At 40.2% G+C, this 22,498-nt stretch overlaps 1 protein-coding gene across 1 annotated transcript; it reads left to right on the forward strand.

Annotated features, from left to right (window-relative positions):
• Window positions 1-779: 779 nt before the first annotated feature.
• LOC138201844 (heparan sulfate glucosamine 3-O-sulfotransferase 6) lies at window positions 780-21,915 on the forward strand. Its single transcript, XM_069155348.1, has 2 exons — window positions 780-1,576; window positions 20,226-21,915. Exons 1-2 carry the CDS (start codon window positions 1,104-1,106, stop codon window positions 20,842-20,844), a joined length of 1,092 nt encoding a protein of 363 aa, XP_069011449.1. The 5' UTR covers window positions 780-1,103; the 3' UTR covers window positions 20,845-21,915.
• The last annotated feature ends 583 nt before the right edge of the window (window positions 21,916-22,498 follow it).

Below are 22,498 nucleotides of genomic sequence, written 5' to 3' on the forward strand. Positions count from 1 at the left end.
CACTCAAACAGTCACATACATTTGTTCTTACAGTTCAAATGATTGTAACTAAAAATTATTTTTTGTTCTAACATTTTAGCAATACTTATATTTACTGCAAAAGAGGAAGTAGGTAAAGGAACAACAGTGGTCTGGATTACTGCATGTTTCCCAAAGATTTACTGCAGTCTGGCATGTATACACTCACAAGGAGAAAAGAAATAGAGAAAGCTGATGACACCTGTCTGTCCCAGTTGGCCTGGAGTGACAAGGGTTAAATGTGTGTCTCATGGCTGGCACCATGAGGGTGTGTGGTCAGGCTGGCTGGCAGACAGCAGGTGGCCACTCGCTGGCCATACAGAGAAGCACAATCTGCCCAAGAGGCAACCTGGAGCTCAGTCCAATAAAGCTTCCAAATATACTGAAGGTTTAGTAGTGATGTGGTGATTTGAAAGGGAAATGAAGTTTAATTGCATCCTCCGTCTACAATCAAAAATTAATATCCCCTCTTCATCATTTTCCAAACATTTTCTCCCCTTCCAGCGATTAAATACAATTAAACTAACTGCCATATTTCTCTGAAATTGCTTTCCAAATAATGTGATATAAGAGTTTCTCATATCAACTTGGAGAGAGGTGAATTGCGCTTGTTAATTATTTTCCTTGTTATGTTACTGTGGCACGAGCTGAGGATGGAAGGGGCGTGTGCTTGATAAATAGGGCGTGAATTTGGCAGTCACACGGGAAGGGGTGTAAAGGGTTTTCTATAGTGTCGCAGCCAGAGCAGAGAGACACGGGAGCGCACAGAAGTCACGGAGCGCAGCGCGACACCAATTTATAAACACAGTCTAACTTGGACTTTGTTGTTGAAGACATCCGCATGTTGCCTCTGATGCTTTTAGGAGCTGATGAATCTCGAGACAGACACGAAGGAAAGTAAAATAAGCTGAGGAACATGTGGAGCGGCTTGACGCGCGGTGGGCAAGTTTTGCGCCACTTGTGGCACAAACGCGGTCATTTTTTTAAAGTGCTCTCAGTTTGAGTAACTTTTAAAGACAGTGCTATGAAGTCACTTGACATGACATGTTTCCTGCGTTGTGTCCTCGTGCTCAGGATTGCGACCCATGGGATGTAGTAAATGGAGAGTTGCGTTCAACTTTGGACACCTGAAGGTGCAGTCCAAGCTGTCCGTCTTCTTTACCATGATCATTCTCTTCACTTACCTCTTTTACTGCCTCAACGGATACTGTGACTCCCTGCCCAGGCCTGTATATGACCAACAAAGTAATCTTCAAAACAAAATTATCTTAAATGATGGGCAAGAAACGGAGCAGCTCGGCGCATATAATGCGTCCCCGGTCTCGTTCGTCCGGGAGCAACTGTCAGACTTGTCGAACAGCGATGCTCCATCCAATAATATTTCTATAGCTAATAATTTCGGCAGTAAAAAGTTCCCTCAAGCCATCATCATCGGGGTAAAGAAAGGTGGCACTCGGGCTCTGCTGGAGTTCCTGCGCATCCACCCGGACGTGAGAGCCGTGGGCGCTGAGCCGCACTTCTTCGACCGCTTCTATGATAAAGGGCTGGAATGGTACAGGTAAGGTTTTTTTTTTGTTTTTTTTTACATTTTCATACAATAATACATGAAATATTCACGTAAAGTCAAAACTTTCTCTGCTGTCCCAAAACGGGAAAAATGACTGGAATTAAATGTAAGAGTCGAAGTTGAGGTCAGAGGTCATGGACGCCTGATTAGAAGTTGTAGCTGCTACTGATACTTCCTACTGTCACGAGAGATGTCTGGAGAAATCTTAACTTTAAAAAAAAACAATTCTAAAAAGCGTTTTAATCTTCTTTAAGATCTGTGTGAAATGTGATTGAGCCCTTTATGTTCTGTTCATGAAGCTGACTGGTGGAAGGCTTGATAATTAACCAAATTAAAAAATAATTCAGTGTTAGGCCACTAAAACAGATTTTTAAGCAATGTACTGCTTAAAGTGTTGAAATATTAATGTACACGGGAGTGGTGTTTTCATAACCGGTTATAATTGTACAACAAAGGACTCAATACGATCCGCAAACTCTTCCGGATTAGTTTGCTTTGCTTTTAAATTTGCTGTGTCATGGAAACTTTGCAGAAACACATCTTTTATCTTCAATAGCTGCGGTTTTGGTGCAGCTTGTTCGACCAGTCTGATGGGGTGGATGCTTGATTATTGGCAGATGATGAATCAAAAGAATCCAAGCTCATTTTGTTTTCGTCCGAATGACCTTTAAAATGCAAAGTGTGTTTAGAAACATTAATAACTGTAACAGTATGAGGATTTAAAATTTAGAAGTAGGCAGCTTTTTCTTTATTTTACCTTTTTGTCTGCAGGGTGGGACCACATATGAAATAAATGCTTAATCTTTATATGCACAATCCTTTACTAACATGCATCTAGTTCTCTTATCAGTTAATAATTAAATATTTTACTGAGCCTGATGTAGTCTAACGACAACAAAGTTAATTCTCCCGTATTAGTGCACATAAAGTCTGGTTTTGTGGGCAAAGAAGCCATCTAATGCTGATGTAATCAGTTCCTCTCCTCTCTTCATTATTATCTCTCAGCACCAATAAGGCGCTCTGCTGATAGCCTCCAATGATGGCAGCGTATTCAGTCCCCTGCCAATAAATTGCTGTTTATTGAGCTGACACGTTGCTTTTCTAAGTGTCTGCGTCGGTCCCCTGAGAGCCTTCGTCACTACCACAGAGGGAGGATGGGTTGTTGTGGATGATGGTGCTGTGGTTGACCTTACAGTCAGGTGGCCAAGATTGATAAAGATATTTCTTTAGTCACAGTTTGCAGTTTTTAAACTGAAAGCTGAACAAATTAAAAGCACGTATTTGGTGAGAGGAAGCTTCATAGTTTAGTCGATTTAACCACCTCGTGTTTGGTGAGGAGAGAAAAAGAGACAGTGAAGCAGGGACAGAGGAGAGAAGCACTCCAGGGAGAATGAGGACCTGCTGAGTAAATGACAGTTTGATAAAGATATGTGGAGAAGATGGAGGAGGACATGGAGGTGTGGCATAAAAATACAGGCTGAGAGAAGACAGAGATGCGGGGAGAGATCAATAAAGCAGGGTAATGATCAGTTCACAGCAAGGCTCACGTGGAACAGTGCTAAGTGGGATCACGGATCAAAGTGTGTGTGCACAAGTGCTGCTTTGCTTTCTTATTACTTACTCTAGGTTTCAGGAACTGAAAAAGGCTGGTTTTTTTTCCTGCTGCTTACATCCTTAGTTAAAATGACAAACAGTAGTTTCTTGAAGAAATTTGAGTTTAAAAGCTACGCGTTTATATTCATAGTTTATAAAACTGTTCCCCTTAACAGGCATGTTTATTGATGTAGTTCTACAGCCTGTAAAGCAGCTGTTTGAGAGCAGTTTTTATAAATGGGAAATGGAAAAATGCTGAATGAAAAAAACTGGAATTTAAGCTAACTAACAGCAATTTAATGTAAAGTCTTCCCAGTCTGTTTAAGTCATGGAGAAGCTCGCAAGTAACACTTTTCATTTCTCCATCAGTTATTGTGCAAAATATTTACTCCGTAATCAATTAATTGTTCTGTCTATAGTTATTGTAAAATGCCAATCACAATAGCCTGGAATTTAAGTGACATCCTCAGACTGATTGTTTAATCCAACAATTGGTCCATAAACTTTAAAATAATCACTGTATTGTCATTTATAATTAATAAAAGCAGCCTCACATTTCAGAATCAGAGAATTTTTGGTATTTTGTTACCTTTGAAACAGTTAAATATGTGAATTTATATCATGATGCAAAACCCACTCCAGTTTTCATTTTGATGTTTAGGTGAAACTGAAAATAACTACGTTTAATCACATCTTAACAGTTTTTGTCCTTTTTTTTCAATCATGACTGTCTGATTTTGAAAAGACATGATAGGAATCATGTACGTGTCATGAGGGTGACACTGCTAACACCAGCATTGTTGTATACATTAGGCTATGATTCAGACATCAACTGTAAATAGATACTGTAAAGGGGATCTCTGTCAGTTTTACACATGCAGGAGCTCTCTCATGTTGAGGTTTAGACTGAAAGTTTGAACAGGAAGTCTGAGACAAAAGCTGGAGGTTTACAGTTTAGAAGAAGGTTGGGTTTAATAAATGAGCCTACTGTGTCGTATTATGGGAAATGTAGCATCCAATGTCTTTGGTCAGAATATCTCTGCTGCTCTGTCCCAACTATAAGGAAGTGAGTTCTCTTTCAAGCTGGATAACATATGTTTTCTTATATTTGGTGGATAATTGCTTGTATGTTTTGCATCACTGGCTCCAGTCTCTTGGTTCAAAGTATATATTTAAATTCATACTGCTGTGCAAGAGATGAAAGAATTTAAATGTGAGGATTTGTACTCTCCAATCTGAATGATGACAAAGCAGTACTGAACAGGATTAGAGGTGAGAAGACCAGTGATCTTTACATGTTCCTTTTACTGCTTTCTGTTGATAGGAAACTGACCTTACCTTGTACTCTTCTAACCCAGACGTGACGTAGAACACCTCTCTGTTTTTCCCTCTTCTTTTCTATTTTGAAGGTATAATGAAACGTGTGTTTTCGCTTCATCCTAATCCGCTGACAGCTCGTGTCAACACTGTGTGAATTGGACCGGTGTAATGACAAGTCAGGCATTAACACGGACAGCTCAGGGACATACGAAGGGCTTGAGAAGGATTAGGCCCCCGGTTGCAGTTAAACAAGGCCTTATGAAGCATTAGTCAACACCCCCATCGAGCCACCCCCTCACCTCATAGTGCTGATCTATGATGAGTGCTTCAGCCTTCCTCCACCTTCACCTTTAGTGCAACAGGGGCAGCTTATTTTACCCAGGGGCTGTGTAGTCCGCTGGCTTACAGGCAAGCAATAAGAGTTATTGGGAATTTTTTTTTTTTTTAATTTAAGTGAGACAGATAAATGTTTCAAGCACATCGTAAAGTCCAATTCCCAATGAGCGGTACGTGTAACCCAGTGGGTAGTACAGCAGAAAGGACATGCAAAGGCCATGGAGCCACTCAGGTGATTTAGGTGGGATGGGGACGGAAGGTGGAGGGGAAGACAAAATATGATTTAATTTTAAATGATATATCCACATTTTCAATCCACCTGAACACTAAGTATGATGATTGAAAAAAACATAGTATAAAGAAGTCTAAATAATTAGCGAAAGTTATGGATAAATAGGCTACCTAAAACAGTTCACTAAAAGTAATCGATAGTTCAAAGTGATTGCTAAAAGTAGCAAATACTTGTTTTGTTGGTTTAATTGCACAATTTCAAATAAATGTTAGCTAAGCAGATATGAGCAGGCTAATGCTTGGTTAGGCTATCTAGAAATTGAAGAATAAATTGATGAAGTAGACAGTTAAAAGTAAGATGTCACAACAAAAAGTTAGCTAAATGTCAGTAAAGTAGCTAAAAATAAATAGGCGAACATGGCGTTACAATCAATATATAATTTATTGGCTATTGGTTAAAATATTTAAATAAAGGCAATAGACTTAAGGGTTAAACTAGACAGCTTAAAGTAGTGAATAGGTGTTTTGCTTGTATATTTGTGAAACATCCAATAGAAATGTTAGATAAATTTGGGTAAAGTAGTTTAGGTGAAAGGATGTATCACTAAAATGGAAGGATAAAAGACAGCTAAAACTAATGAATGGACAGTTGGAATTGTTAGCACAAGGTAGACTAATGTAAAAGTAGTGGATAGCAGCTGAAATAGTTAACAAAAAGAGACACATGGTTCAAATATTTAGCTAAAAATAATGGATAAATGGTTCAAATAATTGGTTAAAAGTAATTGATGAATAGGCTAGTTAAAGCTTTGGCCTCTCCAAGTAGCAGCACGAATGCTGGCCACCGAAGCATTTCTTTTCCTTTCCTTTCCTTTCCTTTCCTTTCCTTTCCTTTCCTTTCCTTTCCTTTCCTTTCCTTTCCTTTCCTTTCCTTTCCTTTCCTTTATTTGTCCCTTATACATCACTTTATGCATCACAAATAATTCTGATATCTGATATATTTCAATATTTTTACTTAAATGCTGTTCTTATATCACAAGATATATCTGACTTCCTCATCCCCGCTTCCTCCACTGCTTTCCATACCCCCACATTCAATCTATTCCTCTAAAAGATATTATTCATTTAGTGTAATTACACACTAAGCAGCCAGTGTTTCACATATATCATTTTGAAACAGGACCGTAGCATGTGAGGCCAACATAATCATCTGAAACTGGGCTGGAAAGTATCACTTAAACATTTACTCTCTGACAGAGCTCTTCATTTCAAAGTGCTGTCTGTGTCTTTGAGCTCGGAGAGAGAGAGAGAGAGAGAGAGGGAGCCTTGGCCCCTGTCTTCAGCTGGTAACCAAGTAAAACACATGGACATCCTTAAAGGAAGCATTTGGCAAATTGCTTGAGAAAAAATGCTTATATGTGGAAAAGCCTTGGCTTTGCCATCCCCTGGAAATGATTCTGTGGTTTTGTGGTGGAGAACGAGGGTTTAGACAGCCATGGTGCGCAAATGAGTGAGTGTGAGCATGTGTGTGAGCTCAGGATTCATTCACACTGCTTCAGCTCTACCTGAAGTCCTTCCACTCTCCTCTTCTTCTCAGCATCTCTCTGCCTTTTCTTCCCACTATAAATATCCCGTAGATATATATATATAATTTCCACATATTGATCACCTAAAATAGTTTCTTTCTATTGATCTCCCTCTCTGCCTTTATCACGCTGTTGTAGCCAAAATAAATTAACTTCTGAATATTCAATCTTGTTGACAAGAAGCTGTTACTCCCGCCCACCGCTGACATTTATACCCCACAATCTGAGTGTCGCTGGAGTGGATTTATTGGCTTGTTTAGGTCACTCAAACTGGGTAATGTAAAGCCACAGGACGCTTTCTTTCTCATGTCTCCTCATCGTCCGTGTTTCCTTCCTTCTCTTTCTTCATCGACCCATTTCTTCCTCTCGTCTAACTGAAGGAGCATGTTGTATATTTCAGCTGAGGGCTGGATGCTCTACCTAGACAGGAATGTCCAGGTTTTATTTCCTGTTAGATTTGTCTACCAATCACGAGGGATTCTCCGCTTGGATTCCTCCCATCTCACATTCTTGGAAGCTGCATGTTGCAGAGTGTTTTTCAGACTGACAAAAGGGTTTTAGGGGAAAAGGGAGGCTCTGGGTGAAGAATTTGGAAAAATAGGAAATGTATGGATCTAGCTGGAAGAAAGAGGGCTTTGTGCAGAAGACAGGGCTCAGTGCTTTGGAAGTATCTGAAGCTCTATCAGTGTAAGAAGGAAAAACTGCTCGGTTATATCCATGAACAGCAACACTATATGACGTGTGTCAGAACTAATACACATAACGTGACATGTGCTGCTATTTACATGAAAAGAGATTTTTGCCAGAATTGATATAACATGTAAATTAAGCTGGAGATATGATAAGAGTGTAATCAAAAAAGACTTGATCAATTGTTGTGGAATAGGTATGGATTTTTACTCGTGAAAAAAGAAGGTCCGATGCAACTCCGTCATCAGTTTTTTGACAGCTCCTCACTGGCTGACCTTTTTCCTCCCAGCATGCCGAGCTTCGTCCAGTCAGAAATAATAGAATCAAATGACTGATGAGAGACGAACAATGAGAGCATCACTGGGGGAAAGGACAAAACGCACCACATTTCAATCACACTAACACAAACAGATAGTTTGTGTTGCTCGTTGATGTAAAAACGAGTGATTTTTACATGAACTGTCACACAAAGCATTTTTAGTAAAATACGCTTGTTACTGCTGTTACTTTTCTTCAGCCACAAACTTCAAAATCTGCCTCTCCTCATTAAGCAGACAGAGTCTATGGAGAGGCTGCGAGAGATCTGCGATACCAGGATGACTGATGAGCTGCCATCACTAATGGAGGACAATATAATTATCCTATTTCTACTTATTTCACCTTCTTTTCTCCTCATCATTTGCCTTTATTTCCAGCCAACCTCTTGCTTTGTTTTTCCTCCTCTACACTGGGCCATTAGTCTTTTATATTAGATGAGTGTGCATAAAGCAAATAAGGAAAGATGAGAACCAAATGGGAAAATAAGTGCAAGCACAGCAAGCGTGACTTACTCATGTGTGAAGGAGGATGTGAAAGAGGAAGAGGAAAAGATAATTGGTGACACACTGATATCGTAACAGTCATCAGATTGTGTAAGGTATGGTTGAGATATTAAAAGCATTTTTATATTACTTTATACTTTTACTCCAACATACTTGTGAAATATTGAAACCCTATCCTTTAAAACTGCAACATTGATTGTTTTTAATGCGTCACTACAACATATACTGATATATTCAAAAATACAACACTTTAAAAGAGGCTGTTAAAAAAGGACTTTTAGTTCATTATTTCTTTTCATATTATGAGGAAAACTTTCAAATCCAGAACAAAAAAATATTAGAAATCTTATTACTGCACCTGAAACAGTATATATAGTATTATTAAATGAACTGTATAATATTAGCATATCAGACATTTTATCATTGTATTTCTTAGTTTCAAGAGCATGTGATGTTACTGTAGTCTTAATATACGGTTCAAAATGCAATGAAATATCTTTGCTTTTCAAATCATCACTGAAAATGTGTGATAGTAAAGAGTAAATTGAAGCCTACTGAAATTTATCAAACATGAAAAAAAGCCTGTCACGTTAAAAATGTGACAACATTTTCTGGGGATCTGTTAATCACTTACAATGAATTCAAGATTATGATTTCAGGGAACTCAGGAGTTTTAATCAGCTTTTAATACACAATATGTTTCCCAGTGTTCATTCACAGTTAATGCTATTTGGTTTTGTAGAGTCAAATCCACACCCAGTTTACCATCACTGGTCTGTCTAGGGAGGCAGGTAATTATTGACTGTGTGTGTGTGTGTGTGTGGCCACGTCCATCTCTGTTTCATGTCTGACTCCCTGACAGGGAAGGGGGTCATGAGAACCTGACAATGCCAGAGAGAAACACACCTTTCTTTGTCTGCTATAAAACACTACCGAGAAAACGCCAGTTGGTTCAACTTAATCAACTTAGAATAACTGGTTGATTGTGGGGGATGCCCGTGCTGGTTTTGAGAGGAAAAATTAGGTGGATTATGCCTGAAAGTCTGGCGCAGAGATCCAAATTTACGGACAAGCAAAACATCAAACAAGATACAGTGATGGGCGGACATCTGGAAACCAACGCCAGCTGCCGCTTCATGTCCATCCAAACTCTAGTTTGTCTTGTATGTTTGATGTGTGCTTGAACATAGCCAAGGCATGCTGGGTCCACCCTGAAGAGCCTGATAGATGGCACTAATAGCACACCACTGAATGGACTGTTTCCAGTTGTAAAAGCCGAGCCTCTGCCAGCAGTGATTTCCGTTTTACAGTTTAAGACACTGCTAACAATGAGCTGAGAAACCACAAGGATGAAGGCTGAAACTGCTCGGAAGTGGGTTTTCAGGATCGGACAGTTTCGAATGTTCTTATTGGTCGGGATCTGGGGAGTTGCCAGACAAGCAAAAGTCCATATTGAGTCAATTACAGTGTTGCTGAGGTGTGTTTGTCCCACATGTGTGTGTGTACTCATTTAGAAGAGCTGTTTAATTAGTAGAAGCATGTTTGTGTTCTCTGTCGCCTGTACAGAGTCAAAGAGGAGGGTAAACATTACAGCTTGGTGCCTACATGTTGTCACACGTTTAATGTTTAACTGGACCGACTGAACTGAAGGGCAAACCAACTGCAGGTCAAAAGATAATAAACAACTCTTAAAAGAAGGAAGGCTGTCCATGTCTGTCTGTCTGTCTGTCTGTCTGTCTGTCTGTCTGTCTGTCTATCCGTCCATCCGTCTAGTTAGCTATCTATCTGTCTGTCTGTCTGTCTGTCTGTGTCTGTCCGTCTGTCCGTCCAACCGTCTAGTTATCTTTCTATCTATCTATCTATCTATCTATCTATCTATCTATCTATCTATCTATCTATCTATCTATCTATCTATCTATCTATCTATCTATCTATCTATCTATCTATCTATCTGTCTATCTGTCTGTCTGTCTGTCTGTCTGTCCGTCTGTCTGTCTGTCTGTTTGCCTGCCTGTCTGTCTGGAATACATTTTATAGACTATGATAAATATGTGAACATGAGAAAATATTAGTTATTTGTATTTACTGTAAAGGTGTGTTATTGTAGTTGAATGTAATGTATATTGAATGTATGTATTTAAATGTTATATTGAGTTATGAATTAGGCCACTTAAGATCTTTTCAAATATACATTAATATGAATATGAGCTCTACGCTCTCTAACTAATTATTATTTTCCTAAATAGTTTCTCAAAAAACGAATTTAAACGTTTGATAAAATGTCTGAAAACATTTCCTGGAACCCAAGCTGACATATTTAAATATCAAAACACAAAGATATTGAGTTTGATTTGATAGAAATTTGAGGAAACCAGCAAATCTTTACATTTAAGAAACTGGTACCAGTTTGACAATTAGTTTTATTATAAAAAATAGGCAGTCGATCAATTCAGCAATTGAATGATCGTGCAGCTGTAATTTTATTCATTCCATTAGAAACTGATTTTTATTCCAAAGAAATCCTCTTCAGTCCACACACATTCCCAACTCATCACACCATCCTACCGCCCGCATGATTATGTAACCATGGCGAGCCCACCATGACATAACCAAGGTCAGGATGCAAGAGACAGGAAGTGTCCCTCTGTAATCTGCCCATCTTTCCACCAAAACTATCTGTCAGGCCCTCCCTCCGTCCTCCCTCCGTCAGGCCCTCCCTCCGTCCTGTGTTCAGGAGATTGGATGAAGGCAGGGAGGGGCTCCTGAGGCCTCCGGCTGCTCGGAGATAAAGCCACACAAGTAGGCCACTTTGGGCCCAGCAAGAACACAACTGTAGATTTTCCCATTTGATAAGTCTGGAGGGGTGGGAGCAATCAGTGGCACTGACATGCACACGCGCACACACACACACTCACACACACACACACACACACACACACACACACACTGCAATGTACACTTGTTCATACGGGCACATTCAGTACACTCGTACATTCAGACACACATAAGAGACTTTGCCTTATTTTGTCTTATTTCAATGGTCTGTCATTACAGGCTGTTATCAGATAGATTTGATCACTACATCCTTTCTTCCTGTTCTTTGCTTTCTCTGCTTTTTACTGAGTGTTTATGACAATCCGCTTTGCTTTTCTTTGTTTTTTTTGTTGACCATCTTTGGCTGGTATTTTTTTTTTTTTTGCACAACATAAAGCAGAAAGAGATCCTTGGGGTAATAGAAATCTTTCTATTTGTGTATTTAATACCATCTTTTAGGAATCATTGTACAAAATATGTGTTTATATATACTGTGTATGCAGTATATGTGTAAAGAATATTGTCCAATATATCAATAGGTGGAATTTTTTTTTATTCTCTAATATCTGTATCAGTATCAGCCCCAAAAATCCAGTATCGGTTGGGCTCTAGTACTAAACTCTTAAAAGTTTCCAAAAGCGATAGTTCAAATTTTTGGGGGAATACATGTTGCTTGTATCGCTTTCTTGCTCGTTAGATGAGTAGATTAATGCCATTGTTATGCCTGTAAATATAAGGCTTCAATTAGCTTAGCACAACCAGAAGAAGTTTGCTCGGCATGAAAATGTGGCTATCAGAAGTTCAGTAATCATGGCAACAAGTTGTATCTTGTTTTACGCTGTTTTATGGGAGGAAGCGTGATGAAGTGCTTTATATGTGCTCATATGCCATTTTTTGTTATCTTCAGACATGGGTAGCTGTTTACCCCGTCGTTATGCTGAGCTAAGCCAACCAACTTCTTGCTCCAGTTAGTCAGTGAAAAGGCATGTTTCCCAAAATGTCGCGCCGTTCCTCTAAAAGAAACGATTGCGTTACTCAAGTGAGCAATTTCATACGAAACACATTTATTCCGTTAGTTTCCACTCAGGGGCTTCGGGCTAACGCGAAAGATTAGGAGCTGTGTTGAAACGCACAGCGAAGCGCATAGATCTCCGTCTGTCATCGGGGCTGTCCTGGTTTCTCAGAGGAAACTCTGACCGACCACCCTGTGCTCCCTCGCCGCTGTCAAGGCCTTGAGATGTGTCTATGAACTGTTACGCCTTTATTTTTTCCCCTCAGCTAGACGCATTCTTCAGCTCTTTCCTACCGACCTACCCCGGTGATGTAAAAAAAAATACTCGTCACCACCCCGGTGCGTCATCCAGACAGCGGCCTTCAGAGCGTGTAACAGTCTGCCGCACACATGTTGAACCGAGATACAGAAACACGAGCTGCGAGCGGTGTGGATTCATGTCATGCAGATATTGTGTAAGAAGCCGGTGCCAACATCTAGTGTAGGACAGGGTACTTGCAGGCCTTGAGAAGTGGAAGGTAATAAAAAGGCTTCCGCATACGAAGGTCTTGAACACTTTTTCTTCCCTGACGTTAACTGTCAATTATTTTTGTATGTGGCTGCTGGCTGTCAGGAGATGCTGGGGTTTCAGACGGTGCTATTAGACCTGTAGCGAACTACTTCTAACTACGTTGGCCAGGGAGCTAATCGTATCAGCATGGGCAGGTGCCAGATTTAATTGGTCGATATGTCAATCCATTTTTTTTTTTGCCACTTATCTGGGTCTACGTTATGTTGATTAACAAATTTGATTAGACAGTGGGAATTATTGTTACACCCAGCTCAGAAGTACTGATAAAAATGTAATGTAATGTCCAAATGTAGGCATTTTTTTCACTGTGAAAAAGGTATCAACACCTTAGAAATTGACTCTATTCAAACTGGAATTTTAATTGTTCCGCCTGATTTTTTTTTATTTTATTTTTTTTTACTGTAGCCTAGGAAAAAACTCTAAAACTGCATTTAGACAAAAATTCGCCAGAAAATGAAATACAGTGAAAGCCAGAAATTCAAATACAAATGTAAAAACGAAGTAAGTGTCCAAGTTTCTGTATTCTGAAATACCATAGGATACATTTAACAGAAGGCACAAAATTGGCGAGGAACATCACTAATGTAATGGCAGCACTCCAACAGACACAAAGAGAAGCACTACTTTACCTCCTCTTTTATTGAGTTGCTTACAGTCCCCGCTGACTTCTAATCAGCCCACAGAAACTCCTCTGCTCTGTATTTGCAGACAGTAATGACAAACCTCTCCCTCCACGCAGCAGCTTTTCCAGATCTTTGAACACACACAGGCAAACTGTCTCTGTCTTCATATGTCCTTCTGTAGTGGTTTGACGATGTCTGCGTGTTTTGAAATTCCTTCACACATGTCAAATACATTCATAACATTCTCACTTTGAAGGATACAGTAGGGGCCAAGTGGAGGCTTTGAAGTCGTAAGAGGAAGATCAGGAGTCAGAAAAGTGGGGAAAAAGAGATGAGGTGAGGCGAGGAGAAATGGAGTCTGAAGAGAAAGGAAACAAAACATGTACAAGAGAAATCTGCACATGATGACATGTTGCATTACATGATCCCTGTGATCCCCGGTGGTCTCGCCCTCCGAATCACAACCATCTGCCTCTGACCTTCGGGGTGGAAGAGTCCATTTCCTCGCAATGCAGGCTGGTGGGGATTAAGAGGGTCCGGGGGTCTGGCCTCGAGCCCAGCATAGCCTGTATGGATCACAGCTTTTAGAGCTCCGAACCCCGGGAGCAGAGGGAAACTTCCTAACCCAGAAACACTTCCCTCATCTCCGCCGTACACACGCACATTAACGCACGCACGCGCAAACTAAGAACTTCATTGCTCCCAGATGTGGATCCATCCTGTGGAGGGCATGCTCAGATAGTTACTGTGTGCACATGTGTGTGTTGTGTTTATGTGTGTGAGTTTTGTCAGAGAGTAAGATGGGTTGTGCACAGAGATGGAAAAAGCTAGTGTGTGCCCTTCCCGCTGGAAAAGTGATAATAGGCACTGTGTTTACAGTACCTGCAGGTGCCCTTTTTTTTACTGCAAAATCCGCAACCACTTCATTCACAGAGCCACAAAACAAACAGTGAAGTTGATTTTTAAATAGGGTTTTCAGGCTGCCAAAAAGTGAGAGGAAAATATTTAGTTTGTTCAGCTTCTTTCTTTCATTATTTATACCTCTGCTTATCTATTTTGCTGTCTTCTCAGTCTGCCATTTATACATCACAACATATTGAAATTGATATGATGATTTGAAAGAGATATATCAGAAATTTTGTGTTGTACTTCAGTGAAGTTGAGAAAGATTTGAAAAAGGAAGACATCTTTTTTTGTACGACTTTGTTTTTGTAACAGATTCTCTGAGCATTGCCAGATTGTGATGGCATCATCAGGGTTATCTTATCAAACTTTAGAAAATCCTTCCACACCTACAGAAGACAAAACAACTGTTAACGCAGAATAGTTCCCCGATAGTGACAGGTAAACTGAAGGAGCCCATTCTTATTCCCAGGGTCTTAAATACTATCCTGGCTCTGCCAAACTCTTAGTCACAGCTTCAGTTTTCTTCACTGTGATTACAGTCTGGAAACTTTGTTCAGATTAAGGTTTGCTGAGCCACTCTGAAGGGCGGATCAATCAGCAACCAATTTGGCTTGTGTCTTTTTCTGCATGTTGTTGCAGTCTTACACCCATTAGGATGCAACGACTGGATCCGGTTACAGAGAGTTCACAGACCTATGAATCCATGCAATGAATTATCGTCTGATCAAATACGTTCGATTTCGTCAAAACTATTGGTGTCACAAAGGTGACACTTTGGTGTACCGTAACCGCCTGAAAGAAGTCAGATAAGGTGGCATAAAAAGTCCACGGAGGACTGATGTTGGTGGTGGTTGGATGGTGCTAACTCAGGACTTTCACTTTTCATGTTCATTATGTCATATAAACATATAAACTACAAAAGTACTTATTTGAACCCAAACCATTATCTTTTCCTAAACCGAGCAAAGTTGTTTTGGTGCTGAAACCTAACTGACTCCAAACAGCTTCTTGGGCGTATTTCTGTGAGCTTTGACAAAACAGCAGTATTTGACATCCTGGGAACGAGAACAGGTTCAACTTGACATACTGTCATGTGTAAAATTCATCTTTAATCAGCCTATATTGTGTCAATTCAAGTATCATCGGAATGTGAGATTACAGTTAATGCTACTCTGCTAAGCAAGGATAGTTATTTTGAACTTTACGTTGTGTTTTTTTTTCTCCATTCAATTAGCGATAGCAGATTATTTATAGGAGTCTTAATTACTAACATGTCAATAATCAAAGTATACTTTTCAGTTACATGACAGCAAAGCAACTAAATATACCTTTAGCTACAGGCAGCGGCTGTTTCACCACCAGCGAGCTTAAACTTGATATATCTGTCAATGTTGCAGAAAGTGAACTGTGGTGGTCGGCAATTCCAGATTTTACCAAACCAGAGTGCCGAGTGCGGTTTGGCTTATTTTTTTTTGCTCCATTTTGCAAATTCTCATGGAAATTACACATTTCTTTAGAATAATCACCTTTTATGTTGTAAAAATGTCAGATTTAGATTCTGGTATTAATTCAATTTTGACCAAATATGTAGTTACCTCAACTTGGCGTGTTGAGCAAGGATGGAAAATACTATTCAAATAGTCTGTCTGCTAGCGCCACAAAAAGAAGCCACTGCTCCTCTTTTGAGGTCAGCACTGCTCATGTGTCCTCACATTCAGTCACCCCTGAGCCTGCAGTCCTTTTAAACAGGCCCTAATAAACCTCAGCCCACCCACACAGACGACAGCGCCTGCACACATTTGTATGCACTGATAAATGCACATCTGCGTGCTTTCGAACCCAACCGCATTCCTGCTCCAGATGCTAACGGTAAAGGTGTGATGAAAACAAACATCAGGTCTCTCTTTGGCAGCTTCACACTCAAACTATCAGATAAAAAGAACAAACACCGTGTTTTTTTTTTATCTTTATGAGAGAAAAGGAGATTAGATGCTTCTGAATAGTGACTCAAGTCTAATGAGAGAATTTTGTGCCTTCTGGAGTTGCTGCTGTTTTTCTTCTCTCCATCTGTGCTTATACCTCTCATTCCCTAAACTCCTGCTCTTGGCCACTTGTCTTTACTCTTCTTCTTGTATCTTTTTCTGTTGTAACTCCCCCTCCTCCCCCTCAGACCCCCTTTTGTATCCCCTGTTCTCCACCGCTATGTGGCCTCCTTCTCCAGGGCTTCTTTGTAGCAGCCAGGCTGTTCCGTGATTACAGACTAGTGGTTCAAAATGTAAACATGATGTCAATGGAAGCCTCACTAAACACCAGAGCTTCCATTAGCCCAACTGCATGAAATGAAACATCCATTTAGTGCTGTAGACACACTCACGAAACACCAAACAGCTGAAACACACTCACACCTCAGCTTCTTACCGCTGCCTGCATCTATGCAAAAATAATTAAGAGATAATTTTGCGCAAGTTTGCTGCATTTTGTTGCTTGTGTGTCTCTTTGCATTAATTAGTACCAAACAAAAATTGTATGGTACTAATTTGGGTTTTTCTAGAGTCACTGCAACTCTGCAACGCTTGAACTTCTGTTGATGTGTTCAAGGGAAATTCATTGTAAAAGGAGCCGACTCCTGTGACAGTAATATTAAGGGCCCAAAGAGCATTGCAGCCAAAAATATGTTAATTAGAGGATGCAACGCTCCTTTTTTTCTCTACTGGAAATACTTAATTGCTCATGCATGTTCTCCAGTGGGTTTTTGAGAGCCAAATCTAGGAGCTGTAGGAAACACAGGTAGACAAGGCAGGTTGAGAAGTCCAGTCGATGCACTAAAACCAACATGCACGTACCACAAAATACATCACTGATGACATATTTGAGTATCCAAGAGTGGAATTTCCTATCAAAGGCTGAGTTCAAGTTTCCTGGGATGCATATGAGACTTCTTTTTTTTCTGGAACCCAGATCCATAAAAACTATATTGCCACTCACATTATGTGGTGACCAGAAATAAGCCTGTGACCCACAGAATCCTGGCTTCAGAGCAATAGGTTGCCATTTACGTTTTGGCTTAAAGCATTCGTTGTAATACATCCCGAAAGAGAGAGGAGCCGTAGAAACAGCATTGTTTTTCTAAACTTTTCTCCCTTTGGTATTTGATGTATTTTTCTCAATTTAGTTTTGCCCCAGCCCTTTAATACAACTCAGAGATTTCTTATGAATACCATAAGTTGCGTATTTGGTGTTACCCTCATAGCTTCATGCCAAGGGACATGCCAGACTCAGAGCTGAGTGTGTGTGTTGGATCAGAGAAAGAGAGAGATAAATGGAGTCGGCTCCATCCCCACACACCAGAGTCCCATAAGCCCTTCACTTACAGACCAACCACGAAGACTCCGACCCAACCGCCACCACATGCCTGCTGAGGAGGGAAAGGGAAGCATGGAAATTAGCTGAGAGATCCTTCACAGTTGCAACACTGGCATTCTTTGCCGCTTAGATTTCTATAACACAAACTAAGCCTGTGATTTGAATCTCCTCTTTAAACTGAGCGAAAGCATTTTGTGTTGTTTTAATAGGAGAGGGAAACCGGCAGAATATTTTTCACAACGGAGGTAATTAGATTCCATTTTAGCGTTACGGTAGCATTTGAATGAATTAAACGACACGAGACAAATAGGTTTTCCTTTCCCTCCTACTTCCCTCGATTTATATACAATCTGCTCTGGCACGTTATGAGGACTCTCAGTCAAACGCTGGTTTCGCTCAGGGTTTGTTGAACTTCTTGAGGTACTACTACGTCTTCTCAGCCTCTGAGTCATCTAAGTAGGGGTAAAGATCAAGAGGGAGAGGGCAGCCCAGTGTGCCTAGAATACCTCAGGCATTGATGATAATAACAAGCAGAAGGCCAAAAGCAATAACCAGGATTGGACCAGGACACGTGGTTTGCCATGTTATCGGATACTTTTCGACTGTATTTTCTATAGGCATCGCTAATTATACTACTGCAGCCAAAATACTCTATAAATTTAAGAACAATTCTAGTTTATTACTACTTGCATCTTATTTTTGGAGGTTGTTTCTAATGGTTTTGATAACAATAACATATAAAATTAATTTGTGAGATCTGTGGACATTACTACAATAATGTATCATGAGGCAAGAGGCCAGCAATCAGAGGGTCAGACAGGTTGCAAACAAGCCAAAACTATCACAGATCATCTACATCCCTCCATACTGAGGAGGTAAAACTGTTTTATGTCTTCCAAATAGGTTTTGGCACAGATGGGAATTTGTTTAAGAGTTATCTGATTACCTCACAAAGTTTATTTCCTTGTTTGACATTTTTTTTTTAAATAATTCTGCATTCCCAAATGTCAGCAATAGTTATTTTTTTAGGGGCCAACATTTTGCCACAGCAGGTAAAGTATACATGTCAATGTAAATAATACAATTAACGACAATTTAATTTAATTTGGCAGCTTTAATTTCAGGGTCTCAGTGCTGTACATGGTAACTCGCTGTAACACTGTCACGAGCCCTCATTAATATTATCACCTGTGTTTTTTGGCAACAGCAGGGCCAGCTCCTATAAACCTGAATGTTTATCACTGTGTGAGTGAGGATCAAAGCGATGGCTGCATCCCACTTAGGGGAGGTCCAACTTTTTAGGATGTTGGTTTCCTTTCATGGTTAACTGGAACACTTAATGGAACTGAGGCCTATTTATTACACCTGGGCTTTTCCTAAAATAAGTCAAAATGTCTGCCATGTGAAAGGTCTATGGCCTCACTTCAGTCACGCAGCATTCGGAACACCAGTGGCCATTAAAAAGGTCTATTGGTCGGCTGAATGTCACGACTACCATCTGAATTTAAAAGCTTATCTCATCTTGTCTTAACTTCTTAGATCAATTAGGGTTACAGTAGCAATAGGGAAAGTGAAGAGGCCAAGACGTCACTGTTCCAGTGGATCCCGGGCTGTTCCATAATCTTAATCTTTCAGTCATTACACAGAGTTGGTCACCATAGGTGAGGAGTATAATGGAAAGTTACTATTTTGAGGATGTTCCACTTCCTAGTTGAGAGCATTCACATGACAACAAACAGGCAACATTGGCGCCCTCATGAAATCAGAAAAGCGACCAACAACCTCATCATCACCCATATAAACCAACACATGGACGAAATTAAGTTCAGGGTCTCAATATTATTTGTACACAACATTCCTACACGCATTGAGTCACTTTATTTTTGCACGGAGGAAGTAATTTCTTACCTGTCACCAAAAACGCTGCCATGTCAAGGGATGTCAAGCCTACTTCTTGACGCTTTTAAAATCGCCCCCAGTTTCCTCATGGGATATTCCAAATTGACAGGTGTTCCCCAATTCTCACTTGATCTGGAACGCACCAGTAGACCATCATAGGTAGGCTGAAATAGAGATCTTTGCCTTACGGCTCAACTCCCTTTTTACCACTACATTCTGGTGCAGCGCTGCTGCTTCCCCCCCCCCCCCCCCCCAGCATTTCATACACATTACTTCCATATATTTGATTTTGACCTATTGTTGTACTATGTCCAAATATCTGCTGTATGAAAGGGTTTAATAAATAAATGAATACAATGTTTTCAATTAAAATTAAAATTACTGTTGGTATGACAGTAATATGGATTTATTTATTGTTTTAGTCTAGCAGGACAGTCTCCCAGCATCAAGCAACATTTTGAGGAACAAGAGCAGCAGTTATGAGCTTGTTTAGGAGGAGGAAGCAGATGAGAGGAAATTACTTTCTTAAGGTTAATATAACCTTGTGGTTTTCCTGCAGTAGTCGCTCACAGACTTGCTTCCAGTCTGCGCTGACAGGGTCACTCCATCAATGCCAGCAGCTAATGTCATGTTTATCTCCATCTAATCACAGATTTATCCCTCTAATTACAAAGTAAATTCAAAAAGTCTTAGAGGCAAGCAAGGCATTATCAAAAAATGCACTGAGAATATTAAAGGAATGTGTTTTTTTTGTTTTTTTTATATATACTCTGGATGATATTTTTTTAATATGGTGCACATATTGGCATTTGGTAACTTTCCTAAGAGTACAGTTTTATTAAAAGCAGTTCCCCTCGTCTTCTCTTTTCTTCCAGGAACCTGATGCCTCGTACTCTGGAGGGTCAGATCACCATGGAGAAGACCCCGAGTTACTTCATCACCAAAGAAGCACCTCGCCGTCTCTTCTCCATGAGCCGCCACACCAAGCTTATCGTGGTGGTGCGAGACCCTGTGACCCGGGCTGTTTCTGATTACACACAGACTCTGACCAAATCTCCTGGGCTCCCATCGTTCCAGAACCTCGCCTTCCGCAACACCACCACAGGCCTCATTGATACGTCTTGGAGCGCCGTGCGCATCGGCATCTACGCCAAGCATCTAGAGAACTGGCTGCGCTACTTCCCGCTCTCACGCTTCCTTTTTGTCAGTGGTGAACGGCTTGTGACGGACCCAGCAGGCGAGATGGGCCGGGTCCAGGACTTTCTAGGGCTCAAACGGGTGGTCACAGATAAGCACTTCTATTTCAACCAGACCAAAGGTTTCCCCTGCCTGAAGAAGCCCGAGGGAAGCAGCAGGCCGCGCTGCCTGGGGAAGTCGAAGGGCAGGCCCCATCCCCAGATACCTACTGAGGTGCTGCATAGACTCAGAGACTTTTACAGACCCTTCAATCTCAAGTTCTATCAAATGACCGGCCAGAACTTTGGCTGGGACTGAACAGCTACTCACCAAAGCACTTAAAAACTGTCAGTACCAGTCTTATTTGACCAACAACCAAATCCCGACAGGGATATCATGTGTTATAGTGTGTGTCACCAAAGCTTCTACTGTGCAAACATATGCCTTTCCTTGATTTCCTGAGCTCTGATAACTGAACGCCAGCACACACACCAGCCTTCCCTCAGATCTATGGCAGTCAAGCTAACAAAGTTTGTAGGAGCTTCAATGCCTTGAGGTAATGAAACAAACAATGCTAAACAAAAGCTTGTGAGAATTGCTGGTTGTGTGTTCATACTGCTGCAGAGTGACGAGCACAAGCCAGACTGAACTGCTTATTTGGTTAAAGTTGGAACTTGTAGTTCTTGGCAACCCAAGTGCCCAAAGTATGTCGAGCTCCCAGTGCTGCCCAAAACACTTAATTGCACAGTATTCATATTGGCAATGACACCAGAAAAAAGCCAGTGCTGCAACAAGATGTACCCAAATTTAAACCAAATGGCGAAATGCCTTGACAGATAGACAAAAGCTATGATAAACAAAGTAAAGGATTTTTAATTATGCACAATGGTACAATCATATTAAATGTAAATGGGTGCTGTTGTGACATAAATATATCATTCAGAATCAGTTCAGTCACACCAGCATTGTTCACTTCTGGGTAAATTCAATGTTTTACGCAGTTGTAGGAAGTTCTTTAGTTATTTCAATGCAAACTCTTTTTATGGTCTGTCATTTATATTTTCTAAACATTTAAGATGTAGCAAGGATGGGCTACCTGGTACTCTTGCAAAAACAAACCAGAAATGTAAAACATAGTCCACTATGTGGCGTAAATGTGATGTTATTTATGTCACTAAAGCACATTTTGCATATTTACAGATCTGACTAGAACATTTACATCCTGTAAAGCTGTGATTGTTTTATACAGCATTTAATTGACACTCACCTCTGCCAATGATATCTACATGCAACTGTATATTTCTATAAGCCTAATTTATAAGATGCCAAACTGTTGTTGTTGAGATGTTTTTTTTCTGAGACTTTTGTATTTGAAATTCTGCTGGAAATTCTGACTAAATCTTTTATTCTGAAACATGTTTTTGGGCTCATTTTTGCATTGTTTTTCGGAGAAGCATTCAGTTCATCTTCTTTGTATTTATTCCAAACAAGCCAACATTGCAGCTGCCAGGAATACAACATACATCTGTTGGGCAGATGATTTTTTTTTCTGGAGAGTTATCGGACACAGGATGATTACAAAAGAAAATATAATGAATCACTGTTGTATTATTTCAAGGAATGACTTAGTAGGAAAGCTGATATTTATCACATGAAAAGGCTGTTGAGTTTTTGTTTAATCATTGCACATTCATAAAATCAAGTGTTAGGCTCGTGAAAACAGTAAGTATATCATTTTAATATGAGTCGGATGTAGGCTTTTATGGGATAAAAAAATATAGAGCAGTAGTATGTCTAAACGGGGCCAGCTTTTTTTGCACTAGCTTCTATATCTCAAATCTCAGACTGCACTTTTTTCTTATTATTTTTTGTGTTTCTGTGCTTCTACAACACACTGGCCTGCCACAGTTGACAAAGCTGGTAAAAACAAGTCACATTGACGAAATTTAGAGCAAAACTTGCAACCGAATGT

This window comes from Embiotoca jacksoni, unplaced genomic scaffold (assembly GCF_022577435.1).
Source record: "Embiotoca jacksoni isolate LCO1_2020_lvr unplaced genomic scaffold, fEmbJac1.0.p SCAF_20, whole genome shotgun sequence".
NCBI lineage: Eukaryota > Metazoa > Chordata > Actinopteri > Embiotocidae > Embiotoca > Embiotoca jacksoni.

Coding starts and splice junctions, on each gene's coding strand:
- LOC138201844 (XM_069155348.1), top strand. CDS start 1,104: ATGGGATGTAGTAAATGGAGAGTTGCGTTCAACTTTGGACACCTGAAG. Junction 1,577..20,225: donor AAAGGGCTGGAATGGTACAG/GTAAGGTTTTTT, acceptor CTTTTCTTCCAG/GAACCTGATGCCTCGTACTC.